The sequence below is a fragment of the Pristiophorus japonicus genome, chromosome 2 (assembly GCF_044704955.1).
Source record: "Pristiophorus japonicus isolate sPriJap1 chromosome 2, sPriJap1.hap1, whole genome shotgun sequence".
Lineage (NCBI taxonomy): Eukaryota > Metazoa > Chordata > Chondrichthyes > Pristiophoridae > Pristiophorus > Pristiophorus japonicus.
The window spans coordinates 313,534,552-313,550,161 of record NC_091978.1 but is presented as its reverse complement, the minus strand read 5'-3'; the positions used below and the strand labels follow the sequence as shown (position 1 = coordinate 313,550,161).

The following is a 15,610-nucleotide window of genomic DNA, read 5'->3' as shown; positions in this document are numbered from 1 at the left end:
GGGCCTATAGACTACACCCACCAGTGACTTTTTCCCCTTATTATTCCTTATCTCTACCCAAACTAATTCAACATTTTCAGCTGAGCCAATATCGTTTCTCATTATCGCACTGATCTCATCCTTTATTAACAGAGCTATCCCACCTCCATTTCCTTTCTGCCTGTCCTTCCGAATTGTCAAATACCCCTGAATATTTAGTTCCCAGCCTTGGTCACCTTGCAACCATGTAATGTCTATCAGCTCATATCCATTTGTATCTATTTGTGCCGTCAACTCATCTACTTTGTCACAAAAGCTGCGTGCATTCAGATAAAGAGCTTTTAAATTTGTTTTTTTACCATTTTTTTCCTACTTTGACCCCACTTTCTGATACACTTTTATGTTTATACATTCTGTCCCTTCCTGTCACGCTCTGGTTTTCATTTCCCTCAGTGCTACCCTGCTCTATTGCCTTCTTATTCTTTGATTTTTTTAATTTCCACTCAACTGAACCCTCCCCCCACTAATTAGTTTAAAGCCCTCTCAAACATGGAGTAGAAGGAAAAATGAATATAGATTTGGGAAGTGACAACAAGTTCTAGGATTTTAGAGGATGGGGAAGTTGGAAATGTCCAGCAGTGAGTGGCTCCAGCAATGGCTTTTCTTCCTGTCCTCACAGTACTCCAAGGACAGTGAGAAGGGCATGATCACGGTGGTTTTGAGTGGAAAACAAATAGTACCGAAGGAGAAGGGAAGTTGGGTGCTCTGCATTTTAATGGGAATGGGTTTAAGGGAGGAGGAGGTGGATCTAATGGACAAATTGAGCTTGAAGAAAGCATGAGATGAGAAACGATCAGAGCATGACAAAAGTAGTCTGTGGGCAGAATTGGCTTGGCGTGCAAGGGGAAGTGGGGCAGGGGTGGCAGGTGGCAGGGGGGTGGGGGGAGTGCAGGGTAAGCAGCAAAACCAGTTGAACAGATACTCTTAATCTTAGTGATAAGGAATTTGTTGTCGGAGGTGAGAGTGGTGGAGTAGGGGAGATGGGTTTAAAGAGACAACTGCAGCTGCAAGTAACTTTGGGGAAATCTTTTTCATGGGCATATACAGAAAAAGTGGGGTTGGAAGGGAATGGGCATGTGGGTGTTGAGAGATACAAGGAAGTGGTTGGAGATGACACTGTTTGTGATCGACACCATAGAAATAGAGAGGCCACATGAGATGGAAAGACCAAAGGGCTGATTGTGAATATGGATAGTTTATACGGAGGGAGAGGTTTTGAGAGGCCTAGTGAAATCAGAAGAGAGCAGGAAAGATGAGTTGAGATGGAGGTTGAAATCACCAAACATGAAGAGCTGCTCAGTGCAGAGGCAAATTCAATTTAAAATGTTCTCCTGATTGCTGGTTTTTATCCCCTCCAATTTCATTGTCCCCTCATTTAGACGTACTGACTGATGCTGGGAATGATTCCATGGACATTTACTGAGCACCAATATCTCAGTGAAATGATCAATCTTTGTTGATGTTCTGAAATTATGCCATAGGATATTAGTAGACAAACACTTAACGTGCAATTGAAATGACTCTCCAGGATCTTATCATAGATGTTAACGAGTTTATTTTAATAATGCTAAAATAGTGGAGAGTGAAGTGTTTGTTTGATAATATCCTATGGATAATTTCAGGGCTCAATTGTCAGTAGACTACTCAACTGTGATGGACATCATGGAGGGGAGCCCGATCCTGTCCATATAGTGGGGGTGGGAGAAATTTGCATAGTTTCCGCCTCCCATTAGGGGGCGCTAATGGGGCGCAAACGTCTTCTCGCCTGGGCACGGGGCCCTACCGCCTCCCGCAAAATTCCACGGGAGTTAGCAGGGGCGTAAACCGGTAGCACCCCGCTCCAGCCAGTAGTGCCCGGGTCGCTGCGCCGGCGATGGCGATGTTATCACTGTGCACAGCGACCCATTTTGGCCTCGGAATGAAAATTCAGAAGTGCCCCATGAGACCGCCACAAACAATGCCCGCGCCAGCTTCACGCGTTCCAAACCAGGCTGCACTCTGCTCGCAGGGTGAAAATTAAAGGGGAGGTTCGGCGCACACTTTAAAAAAATGGCTGACTTACTGGTCGTGGCCTTGTCTTGACGAATTCGTGGGGTCTGTGCCACGATGTTGCAGCCCGGCATTCTGCATCGATGGCGGGCTGCTGCCACAGCATCCCGCTCCCCGGTGGTGAAGTGGGCACGCTCCCTGATGCAGAGTCGGCAGCGTGCCCTCCACATTAACGGAAGGGGAGGCCCTGCGCTCTTGCCAGCGCTTCACGGCGCTCTGCGTAGCCATGCAAAATTCTCGCGGTTAGCGCCCCAGTCCCGCCCCCCCAAGAGGAAGTGGAGCACGCGACATTGCTGCAGAGCAAATAGTTTCTTATTTTCCTTCAGTTTTCAAATGTTCAACTTGAGTTGCAGTAGAATCTTGTTATTACTTTAGAACTGTTCCCATGATAACCCCACAACCACTCTGGAAGGTGGAACAAGGTCATTTCACATTTGTATTGAGTTAGTCTGTTGCTAAGCACACTTTGACTTCTTGTGCTATTTGCTCACAATTTAACCCTCGAAGTAACACAGCGGCAAGTGAGTCCTGTTTTTGAAATGATTTTCACATAATAGGGGTCATTTGAACTTTTTTCAACAGTGCAAACAAGGCGATATAGGATTGGCTGTCCGTTATACACCTCTGCTGATTTTTCATTTCCATGGAAACAAATAACATGGTGTATAATAGGCAGCCAAATAGGCGTACAATAGAGATACAACATGTGACAAAATGTTAAAATCAAAAACAGAGAAGAATGAAGAAAAGGGGGCGAGGAAATGGATGATAAGACATGGGTAGCGTTCACTTTTTTATACAACTGTGCTGTCGAGGCCTAATTTAGTTGTTTAGGATTAATATTAAGCCTAAGTGGCAGCATGGCCTAGCCTGATACTGTTTGCACCAGACACTCTCTTCCAGCAAGGTGTAAGGAGTGGGAACCATGGTTGAGTTTTTTCCTTCTCAATATAGGCAGGCTGCGTTCAGCTGCAGTACCAATTGCTGCTTTGGCTGAGGTCCGTTAACCCCACATAGATTGGAGACTGAACCGAGGATTTTGCTACTCTGCGTGGTTCTGCTTTTCACTGAACAAACTTGCTGAGAGGGGTACTGAACTGACCCAAGTTAAGTTTGTTTGGGTTTGAAATTCAATTCAATGTTCCTCCAATCCAAATTAGCCAAAGTTAGTAACATCACGATCCAAAATTTGAGAATTTGAATGATTTCTGACGACAAAAAAAAACTTTGGGAGTCGAAACTGATCAAAGACAAATTCCGCCCATTTACCGTTGAAAAGACCGCTAAGATCCTGACGGTACTTTGGGTGGAACTTTGGTCAAAAAAGGAGGAAAAAAGCGCCCAGCAGCAAAAATGCCGATTCTGGGCGGCAGAGGGCGGTAGGTGGGATTCTGCGTGGCAAATTAAATCTTGGAGAATGTTACGCCGAAGCTGGAGTCAGGCCCAGGGAGGGGGAATGTAGTAAAAAAAATGTTCAAAAAATAATAACCAAAACAATCGCAAAATCTTCAGAGGACCCTGTAACACAAAATCTCTGCAAAAGAAGTAAAAAAAAACTCACTTACCTTTTCTTGCAGGTCTTCATACCTACCATCCAGATAAGATCTGCTTCCACACGGCGGTCTTTTCTCCTGCAGGGGCGGAGGACCGCTGGGATGAATCTCGGTTGGGAGCGGACGGGAGGACTTCTTCGGCATCGCGCACGCTCCCTAGCGGTCCTTCCAAACCGCCGGCGTGAGGACCTCGCCAATCTCCCATGGAGGGGAGAGCGCTGAAAAAATAGTGAAACTGCCGAGAAAACTTTGTGGTAGCCAGCAGTAGGACCATCAATTTCGGCCTCATGGAGTTCACCATCAGATTTAGTGGTTCCTAATTCTCATTCTGAGAGGCCAATTTAACTGTTACGATTGTAACATTGTGAAATCCTTCAGTGCTACAGGATGATAAATGTTTGAAGACACCAGAGGTAATTATAACCCCCAAAAACAGGTGGGGTTTGGGTGGGGCGAGATGTAAAAACCCCAACCTGCTCATTTCCGGGTTTAACAGAGGTGGGACAGGGGACGGGCTACCAACCCGCTCCCAGGAGGTGGGTTGGCCATTTAACTATTATAATGAGGCTGTGTGCCTCACATTTAACTTCTTTTGCAGGTTTAACCCCAGCCTGCTGGGTTTCTCACGCCTTGAGAAACCCGACAGCTCAACGGTGGGGAGGACAACTTTGGGGAAAAGGTAAGTGCTTTTACAGCACTGCAATCGGGCCAGGAAGAACAGGAGTGGTTTCTCTTGTTCCAAAAAGCTACCTGCTTCCTTGCCATCGAATCCCCTGCTCCCAATCCAAAGATCCCCCCCCCCCCCGCCCCCAGGAGTTGGGAGTTGGACCTCCCCCTCCCCACCACTCCCCTCCTCACCACGCTCCCACAAGCAGCTGCAGGCTCTCTAATTGCTCTTGTCACCTTCTCCCCACCTGACTGGCAGCCAAGGCTGTCAATCAGGCTGACTTCCAGGTGGGGATCCTCTGGGAGAAAAAAAACCCATGCTGTGCTGTCAAAACTCAACAGCATTTGGGGATACCCATACTTCCGGGTTTCTCGACTGAAACTCTTTCCCCCAGCTCGAAAAGCCCGCCCCTGTCAATATCGGGGCTATCAGGGCCTTTGATTCTGACATGCAGTCTTACACGGCGAGAGTGTAGATTGGAGAATCAGGGATGGAGGTCGGTGCGTCCAATCTGTAGAAATTCCAAAATCTGGATCAATAACATTAAATGACTAGGAAATAGGAGTGCTGATTTCCATGCCCATTTCCCCAATACATCCCTCGAGTGTTTTACTGTCCTTTTGGCTCTGGAATGTAGACTCCTAGCGGTTTGGCACATTCAAAGTTAATGCGTGTAAAATCTAGTCCAAGCATTCATTCTCTTTGATAAAGATTTAAATGAATAAATTTGAGCAGCATTTATAAACAAGACTTTTTTTTTTGTTAACAACACACTCTAAATATGAAACCAGCTTTTCTTTAAACCTCAACATCTCTGTTGTCCCTATCAGCACTGAACAAATTCATCATTTGCAAGGAAATAATGGGGTGTGATTTACGGTCCCTACAGATGTGTATGAATTGTGCATGCGTTCGTAGGGGCCACGCAAGTTCCGGGTTTAGGCATGCGAAGCGCATGCGCGGAAACCTGGAACTTGTGATCGTACGAATCTGAAAGAAATGGGCCTCCATGGGCGGAGAGTTAGGCTCTTTTACCAGCGTAAGAGTTTTAAACAATAGAAAAATAAAAAAGACATTAAAAACCCTGTCCAATAAGGTAAGTTTATTTTTAGCCCCATTAGAACATATACTTTTTTTATTCAAAAAATTAAATTTTTGTTTAAAATATTTAATTCAATGGCATTTTAATTAATTTTAAATATGTAATGTTATTTATTTATTTCATATGTTCATGAACTTTTTAAGAGATCCCCACTCACCACAGTTCTGTACAAACACAATCCCCATGGAGATTCCCTTCTTTTATTGGCAGGGAAAGCCCACATGATCCCAGGGGCGCTTGCGAACCACGTGCGTCCCTGGGATATATGGGTCTCTCCCACGTGGTACCCAGAGAGGCCCAAGAGCGTCAATCTACGAACCTCCTGGACCACCAGTTAAATTTGTCGTTTTTTTGCAGGTCGGAGGAATCCGCCCGCGGGAAGCTTCCGACCGCAGATTTTGGGCCAATGATTCCCTATAGTAAGCACAGCCAAAAGATATGCAATAGTTTTTAGTTTCAAGCAAGATTCACACTTACAGTACATGAAGGTCTTGGTACATGCTGAAACCATCAGCGTAAAGTTTTCTTAGCTTATTGAACGGCAGTCTCCTGAATTCGATAAAGATGAGGAGACAACAATTAATTGAAGAAACATTACTTCTCCCTGCTATGAGCTGAACGTTCTTATACTTACATGGCGGATACATTGGAAGAAACCAAAGGGATGGAATGTAGTTCAGCACCTTGACAGTCGAGTTCCAGACCTCTGCATGTACAGTTCTCTGAAATATTCCCAAGCGCTGCAAAAAATAAATGTTCTAGCATATTAATCATTTGTGATTAATTGGACTTATTAAAAACACAAGCAATTACGGGGAGAGCTGCTAAAAAGAAATAATTTCCATATATTTTGCAAACAGAATTTTAAAAAGTAATTCAAGTTTGTTTTCTCCCCCAATTTTCTCATTTTCTAGAAACTTCTAGACATGAGTGAATGTTGGCATCGCCTCCTGGATGTTGAAAGCCTGATGTGTAACTAGTGAATCAGAATATTGAAGGCCAAAAATGTTATGATACGATTAAAAGATTTAAATTCTATTTTCTTGTCCATCCAATAATCTAGACCCACCGATTTTCATATGCGTCCAACAGCTATAAGATTAGACAAAATCTTTATAAAGGGCTAGATTTTCCATCCGCTCACTAGACTGACTGCACTCATTTTCCTGGTCAGGATCAATTATATAGGTAGGGTAGAATGCCAGTGGGATTTTTGGTCACCTGTGGGAGGGAGTCCACACAACAGAGGGCAATACTAGAGTCAAGCAGCTCTGGAAAAGAGAAGCCACAATTAATGGTGGCCAGGATTAGGTACCCTACCTCCTTTGCTAGATTTGGTGCTTTATAAGCTGTTACATACTCAGTACTGCCACCAATACTGCAGGTTGGTGGTCCTGTGGCAGGAAGACAGGGAAGCCAGTTGGTTTCCAAAGCACTGTCTGCTGTCATCATTTAAATGCAACAAAGTGGTCAAAGAGTTGAGATCCCTGCTAAGGGATGGGGAGGATGATTTAGGGTTGGGATTCAGTGGCAGACCTGGGCACCAACTTCCCCCTCTGCCCCCTCAAACTTCTCTCCCCATAGTCCTGCTCCCTCCCCCCCACCCCCCCGGACCGTCATTTTGGGCAGCTGCCTGTAATGGCTGAATGTTGCTCCAGAGAAGGGCCTATGGTGGTCCATAGTGATTCTGCATAGTCTGGAATCATAGCCTGTGGATTTTCAGGGACACTGAATTTAGATAAACTCTTGGTGCTCCTCTAAAGTATTTCTGCACTTATTATGGGCTTTGCTGCACTATATTGTTAATAAGCCTATTCAAATAATTCTATGGGCTTGTATTTTTCACTTCACAGTCTGAATGTTAGTTAGGCTGCACATTGGCGTGCGACACGATAGCGGTAATACACAGTCGCTATCACATTCCACTCACCCACTCACTTGCTCATTGGTCGGTTGATTACAGTAATGTTTTCCCAGTAATATTATTTCTCCTTTGTTTAGTTACAAATTAAATCAAATTCCTTACTTCCCTTGAATAGAAAGTGACGACTGACTAAAATGGGAAGAGGGTGTTGTAAAGATTTAAGAAAACACACAAAGTAAAGTAACATTTGAAACTTACTGCAGTTTATTAATTCGGTTTCAGATTGTGAAATTCTTCCATAATATAAATCGAAAAGATCATTCCATCCATTGTTGTCATCTACAATTGAGAAATGATTACTTAATATACAGTGCAAAATTAATTCAGAACCGGTGCTGAGGAATATGCTCACGTTGGGCCCAGGTTCCAGGCCGCGCCTAGAATGACGCAGCCCCGACTTGGACGCCCGTTTTTCGCGCCACAAAGTGCGCCTAAAAAAAACTTGCGTATTCTCCGGCTCCCTGCTGGTCTTCTGGAGTTGGGCGTGGCGCAGCACGAGCTGTAGGGGGCGGAGCCAGGTCCCTGCGCTGCAAACAGTGCCGGAACCTCTGCACATGCTCGCTACAGTGGGCGCGCATGTGCAGTAGCTCCTGGCGCCCAAAACAGTGTGGGAGGGGCCCAAAGCACGCAGCCCCTAGCCCTGGCCGAATGGCCTCACTGGGGCTGCGTGCATAAGGCTGCCTCCCACGGCCAGCTCCTGCTTCCTCCCGACCCGACTCGACTCCCGCTTCCCCCGCCACCCCGCCCCAGAACCGGAGCCGACCCTGACACCTACCCAACTCCCGCCAGCCGCCCCCACCCCGCCCCCGGACCGGTCCGGACCCCCCGGACTGGACCCTACCCGCGCCCCCCCCCCCGCACCCGACCTGATCTCCCTCTTCCTCCCTCCCCCCCACCCCCGACCTGAACCGACCTCCCTCCCACCACCCCCCCGACTCGACCCGCGCTCCCGACCCCCCCCCCCCCCACCTGGACCGGAACCGACCCAACCTGACCTCCCTCCCCCCCCGGCCCCGACACGAACCGACCCGACCTCCATCTGTCCCCCCCTCCCCCGAACCGACCCGAACCGACCCGAACCAACCCAACCTCCCTCCTCCCCGCCCCCGACCAGACCCGATCCGCGCTCCCGACCCCGACCCACGCTTCCCCCGACCCGACCCGCGCTCCCCCCGACCCGACCCACGCTCTCGACCCCGGACCCCGGAGCTGACCCGACCCAACGCCACCTACCTGTAAATCTGGTGCTGGGGACGGGCCCTGCCCGAAGTCTTGGGCCCGGCCGGGCCCGGCCCGTTCAGCCTCCCTCCCCCTTCTCCTTTCCCCCCCTTCTCCTTTCCACCCCCCTTCTCCTTTCCTTTCCGCCCCCTTTCCCCTTCTCCTCCTCCCCCCCTTCCTCTTCTCCCCTCCCCCCCTTCTCCCCCCTTCCCTTCCTCCACCCTTCCCCTTCTCCTCCTCCCCCCTCCCCCCCTTCTTCCCCCTTCCCTTCCTCCCCCCTTCCCCTTCTCCTTCTCCCTCCTTCTCCTCCTCCCCCCCTTCCCCTTCTCCTCCTCCCCCCTTCCCCTTCTCCACCTCCCCCCCTTCCCCTTCTCCCCCTCCCCCCTTCCCCTTCTCTTCCTCCTGCCCCTTCCCCTTCTCCTCTCCCCCTTCCCCTTCTCCTCCTCCTGCCCCTTCCCCTTCTCCTCCCCCCTTCCCCTTCTCCTCCCCCCTTCTCCTCCCCCCCCTTCTCTCCCATCCCTCCCCCTTCCCTCCCTCCCCCTCTGCCTCCCTCTCTCCCCTCCCCCTGCTCCCCTCCCTTCCCTCCCCCTGCCCCCCCTCCTCCCCCTCCCCTCGCTGTCAGAAACACAGACACTGACAGACAGAGAGTGAGAGACACACACAGACAGACAGAGAGATAGAGACACTGACAGAGACACACTGGGTGGGGGGGGGGGGGGCATCCCAGCACGCTTGTTGGAGGGCTCCCGGTGCTGCAGTTGGTAAGGAGAAAATGTTTTATTTATTGATTAAAATTTTTTTTTATTTCTTATTAATTTTTTTTGATTGATTTATTGGTTGATTTATTGATGTTTTTATCATTTATTATTGATGATGGCTCTTTATTTGTAAAACTGAAGTGTTTAATGTTTGTAAACTTCCCTTTAAACCACCCTCCCCCCCATTCCCTGCGCCTGATTTGTAACCTACGCCTGATTTTCTAAAGTGTAGACAAGGTTTTTTCCACCGTACAAAAATCTTCACTTACTCCATTCTAAGTTAGTTTGGAGTAAGTTTTCACTGCCGAAACTTTGAAAACAGGCGTAAGTGGCCGGACACGCCCCCTTTTGAAAAATAAATTCTGTTCCAAAGTGAAACTGTTCTAACTGACGAGAACTGTAGCAAACTAAATGCCGAGAATTTGAATTTCTAAGATACTCCAAAAAATCAGGAGCAACTGAGGCCGAAACTTAGGCCTTATGGCCCCAAGTTTCCACACACGGCAAAACAGGCGCCTGAAAAAAAACGCGCTATTCTCGAGCGCTTTGCAGCTCGATGTCTGCTTGGCGCGGCGCCCAGGGGGCAGAACCTCCCACTCGCGCCGATTTTGTAAGTAGGAGGGGGCGGGTACCATTTAAATGAGTTTTTTACGTGCCAGCAACCCTGCGCATGCGCGTTGGAGCGTTCGCGCACACGCAGTGTGAAGGAAACATTGGCACTCGGCCATTTTTGTAGTTCTTTGTAGCTGTTCAATTTTTAACATTTTTTAATAAAACCACATTGCCCTTTCATGATCAGCACTGAGGCTTCTTGCAGCAGTGAGAAGGCTGCAGGAAGCCTCAGAAGTTGAGGCAGCCATTTCCCGACGGGCCCGACCGACGGCAGGGGGGCCTCCCCCCGCTACCGTCGGGAATGGCTGCCTCAACTTCTGAGGCTTCCTGCAGTCTCCTCACTGCCTCCCCCCCGCTGCCTTCGGTCGGGCCCTCACTGCCTCCCCCCCCTCCGCCGTCGGGAATGGCTGCTGCCGTCGGTCGGGCCCTCACTGCCTTCCCCCCTACCTGCCGTCGGGAACGGCTGCCTCCTCACTGCCTTCCCCCCCCCTGCCATCGGGAACGGCTACTGCCGTCGGTCGGGCCCTCACTGCCTTCTCCCCCACTGCCGTCGGGAACGGCTGCCTCAACTTGTGAGGCTTCCTGCAGCCTTCTCCCTGCCTGAAGCACTTTCACACAGGTAGGAACATGGTTTATTTAATCTTTTCTTTGCTTATAAATTTTTATTCAGGTTGGAATTATTTGTATAATATTTGTATAAGTATAACTAAGGATTTATTGTAGAATGTAATGACTTCCCTTCCCCTCCCTCTCCCCCCCCACCTCGTTCCCGACGCCTAATTTGTAACCTGCGCCTGATTTTTTAAAGTGTAGACAAGGTTTTTTCAGGCCTACAAAAATCTTCACTTGCTTCATTCTAAGTTAGTTTGGAGTACGTTTTCACTGTGGAAACTTTCAAATCAGGCGTCAGTGGCCGGACACGCCCCCTTTTGAAAAAAAAATTCAGTTCCAAAGTGAAACTGTTCTACCTGACTAGAACTGCAGAAAACTTAAATGTGGAGAATTCCGATTTCTAAGATACTCCGTTCTCCACCAGTTGCTCCTAAAAATCAGGAGCAAATCATGTGGAAACTTGGGGCCTATATGTTACACCAATCAGACCTTAGCTGCATCCTGAAAACTGGTGGGTGAAGATATTCTTGAATAAGTCTTAAAGTGTAAATTAAATAACCTGCTTACTTCTTCATTATTTGTGTCTTTCATGATTATAAATGGCTGCACTCCACTGACTGGTAATTCACTGGAGTGTAGGCATTGTGCTTGTAAATACAGTCACTATGCAGCTGATATCACATATATGTGATAGAGGGATCTCATTGCACACAGAATTGCCACTTGCCGATAGGTGGGCCCAGAAATTGGGCTACTTACCACCATCCATTAGCATTGGAATCATGGCGGCCACCTCTCTAATGCCCTTTTCTGGTGCAGGACATGACGGCAGCCATTTTGGTGAGAGCCTTAGTGTTACCAATAGCAGCGCTGGCCCTGAAGATGCTCTGAAAAGCGAGCGTGTAGCAGACTGACAGAGACACTGTCATCATTTCTTAAAGGGAGATACACATCTTTCAGGTAAGTTTGTATTTAACCTTTTGGACAACAACAACAACTTGCATTTATATAGTGCCTTTAATATAGTGAAATGTCCCAAAGCGCTTCACAAATGTATTAGAAGACAAAAAATTTGACACCGAGCAACATAAAGAGAAATTAGGGCAGATGACCAAAAGCTTGGTCAAAGAGGTAGGTCTTAAAGGAGGAGAGAGAGGTAGAGAGGAGAAGAATTCCAGAGCTTAGGGCCTAGGAAATGGAAGGCACGGCCACCAATGGTTGAGCGATTATAATCAGGGATGCTCAAGAGGGAAAAATTAGAGGAGTGCAAATATCTCGGGGGCTGCTGGGGCTAGAGGAGATTACAGAGATAGGGAGGAGTGAGGCGATGGAGGGATTTGAAAGCAAGGATGAGAATTTTGAAATTGTGACATTGCTTAACCAGGAGCCAATATAGGTTAGCGAGCACAGAGGTGATGGGTGAACGGGATTTGGTGTGAGTTAGGACACGGGCAGTCGAGTTTTGAATGACCTCAAGATTACGTAGGGTAGAATGTGGGAGGCCAGCCAGGAGTGCATTGGAATGTCAAGTCTAGAGGTAACAAAGGCATCGATGAGGGTTTCAACAGCGAATGAGGCAAGGGCGCAGACGGGCGATGTTACGAAGTTGGAAATAGGCAATCTTAGTTATGTCGCAGATATGTGGTGGTAAAATAATTTCAGGGTCAATTATGATACCGAGGTTGTGAATAGTCTCAGACAGATGTTAGGGGGAGGGATGGAGTCAGTGGCTAGGGAACGGATTTGTAGCGGGGATTGAAAACAATATCTTCACAATATTTAGTTGGGGAAAATTTCTGCTCATCCAGAACTGGATGTCGGATAAGGAGTCTGACAATTTAGAGACAGTGGAGGGGTTGAGAGAAGTGGTAGTGAGGTAGAGCTGGGTCATCAGCGTACATGTGGAGATTGAAGCTGGATTTTTGGATAATGTCACCAAGGGGCAGCATGTAGATGAGAAATAGGAAGGGGCCAAGGATAGATCAGTCATGTATCTTACATTATTATATATAACTGTATCCTAACAAGCTATACATGACTGTAACCACCAGCATACCTTACCACCAGGGGTGCACTTGCAAGAGACAGGTATATAAGGACAGGTCTCAGGCAAGTGCAGCATTCCAGAGCTGTGAAATAAAGGTGCAGGTCCAGAGTGATCTTGACTTCACTACATGCCTTGTGTGAATCTGTACTGAGGGGACAGGACTTTACAGTGGCGACGAGTTACGGGATTACAGAATCCACAGAATGGCGAACAACGGATCAGATGAAAAGTACAATGCGGGAGACAATTGGGAGGCCTTTATAGAAAGGCTCCAGCAAAGCTTTGTAACCAAAGACTGGTTAGGCGACAATAAGGCAGACAAGAGAAGAGCCCATCTCTTGACCAGCTGTGGCTCGAAAACATACGCTTTAATGAAGGATCTGTTGGCACCCGAGAAACCAGCAAGCAAGTCGTTTGAAGAATTGAGCACACTGGTAAGAGACCACCTGAAGTCAGGGAGCAGCCTACACATGGCCAGACACAGGTTCTACAACTACAGACGCTGTGTGGGCCAGAGCATACCCGACTTCGTGATGGAACTTAGGAGGTTGGCTAGTTTATTTGAGTTCTCCGATGAACTGAGGAGAGAAATGCTGAGAGACTTTTTCATTGAAGGAATAGGCCACGCAGGCATATTCCGAAAGCTCATAGAGACCAAGAACCTGACCTTAGAGGCAGCAGCACTTGTTGCACAGACATTTTTGGTAGGGGAAGAAGAAACGAGGTTAATTTACAATGCAGGTACGACAACTAACGAAATATTGGAACAAGAAGTTCACAGCACTAAACAAGCTGCTACCTCCACACACAGACAAAACCGGAAGAACAAGCTCTCGACAGCAGGCAGAAGCCATCAAGGGCCACAGGAATGGCCGTTCACACCTCATCAACCCACAATGCGAGCAATCAACTACAAACTGAGAGAAGCTCAAGAGAGATCAGCCAGACGCAGCTCATTCTTTGGGAACTCTTTGAACAATGGAACAGGTCTGTGCTGGAGGTGTGGGGGTGGGCACTCATCAAGGGAATGTCGATTTCAGCAGGCTGTTTGCAGAAATTGTGAATATACAGGGCATTTGGCCCGCATGTGCAAAAAAACGGCAGCTCGGCTGGTATACGAATCGGATGGGTTGGAAAGCGGACCAGAAGATGGTGGGGACAGTACCCGGGACACCGGTGTACAGCGGGTCAACACGATCAATGGCCACTGCTCCTACAACAGGACGCCTCCTATAATGATGAGGGTCCTACTCAATGGGATATCTGTCAACATGGAGCTGGATACGGGAGCGAGTCAATCTCTCATGGGGGCTCAACAATTTGAACAACTGTGGCCGCATAAAAGAGACAGACCAAAACTCACAAGGGTCGACACCAAACTAAGGACCTATACCAAAGAAATCGTACCAGTCCTCGGCAGCGCCATGCTCTCTGTCACACACAAAGGGACAGTGAACCGACTTCCCCTGTGGATACCTTCACCAGCATACCTTACCACCAGGGGTGCACTTGCAAGAGACAGGTATATAAGGACAGGTCTCAGGCAAGTGCAGCATTCCAGAGCTGTGAAATAAAGGTGCAGGTCCAGAGTGACCTTGACTTCACTACTTGCCTCGTGTGAATCTGTACTGAGGGGACAGGACTTTACAAGATCCTTGCGGGACACCAGATGTAACGATGTGGAAGCAGGAAGACAAGCCATTGCAGGTGATTCTCTAGCTATGATTAGATAGATAAGAATGGAACCAGGCGAATGCAGTCCCACCCAGCTGCATGACGGTGGAGAGGTGCTGGAGATGGATAGAGTGGTCAATCGTGTCAAAGGCTGCAGACAAGTCAAGAAGGACGAGGAGGGATATAATTTGTGACTTTGATGAGAGCCGTTTTGGTACTATGGCAGGGCCAGAATCCTGATTAGAGGGATTCAAACATGGAGTTGCGGGAAAGTTGGGCACCGATTTGGGAGGTGACAACACACTCAAAGAGTTTGGAGGGAAAAAGGAGGTTGGCAATGGGGTGGTAGTTTGCAAGGATGGAGAGGCTAAGTGTTTTTTTTTTAGGAGAGCGGTGATGGCAGATTTGAAGGAGATGGGGACAGTACCTGAGGAGAGCAAACCATTAACAATGTCAGCTAACATGGGTGCGAGAAAAAGAAGTTGGGTAGTCAGCAGTTTGGTGGGAATAGGGTCAAGGGAGCAGGAAGTGGGTCTCATGGACAAGATGAGCATGGAGAGGTCATGTGGGGAGATCGGAGAGAAACTGGAGAAAGATGTGAGGTCAGAACTAGGGCAGGGGTGAACCTTAGAGGAAGTTTGGCCTGGTGGGCTTGGGGAAAGAAGGGAATTGGCAGAGGCAGCTGATCGAATGGTCTCGATCTTAGAGACAAAGAAGTCCATGGGTTCCTCACACTTGTTGTTGGAGGTGAAGGTGGAGGAGAGGGGTTTATGAAGTCTGTTAACAGTGAAGAATAGAAGCCGGGGTTTATCTTTGCATTCTAAAATGATTCTGGAGTAGTGAGCAATTTTTGCAGATGCGAGCAGGACCTAATAATGCTTTATGTGGTCCAGCCAGATCAGATGGTGAATGGCTAAACCAGCTGTCCGCCATATCCGTTCAAGTCTGTGTCACTTGGACTTAAGAGAGCGAAGATCAGGGCTGTACCAGGAGGAATGGCCAGGGTGAGAGAGAGCAATTGTTTGAATAGGGATTAGGGCATCAAAGATAGTGTGAGGGTATGGTTGAGCAGATCGGTAGCTGCAGAAATAGTGTGGTGAATGGAGGGCCAAAGGCTGGACAGTTGGGAGTTCATAATTGCAGTTGAAAGAAAGTTGCGAGAGAGTTTTTTCCACGCGGACACAGAAGGAAATAGGGTTGGGGGGTGGGGTGGAAGAGGGATATGGGATGGAGAGCAATACAAGGAAGTGGTCAGAGATGGCCTTATCTGCGATTGACATTGAATTGGATTTTATATTGTAGTAGCTTGGTGCAATACATGTTAAAAGTTTTTTTTAAAGTGTGCAGGAAGTGCT

The 15,610-nt window shown here is 48.0% G+C and overlaps 1 protein-coding gene across 1 annotated transcript in view; it reads right to left on the bottom strand.

The window, feature by feature from the left end:
- rxfp1 (relaxin family peptide receptor 1) overlaps window positions 1–15,610 on the bottom strand; it is a 173,643-nt gene that overhangs the window by 140,123 nt on the left and 17,910 nt on the right. Inside the window, 3 exon segments of the mRNA XM_070862488.1 lie at window positions 5,888–5,959; window positions 6,045–6,150; window positions 7,533–7,613. Coding sequence (XP_070718589.1) covers window positions 5,888–5,959; window positions 6,045–6,150; window positions 7,533–7,613 — 259 coding nt within the window.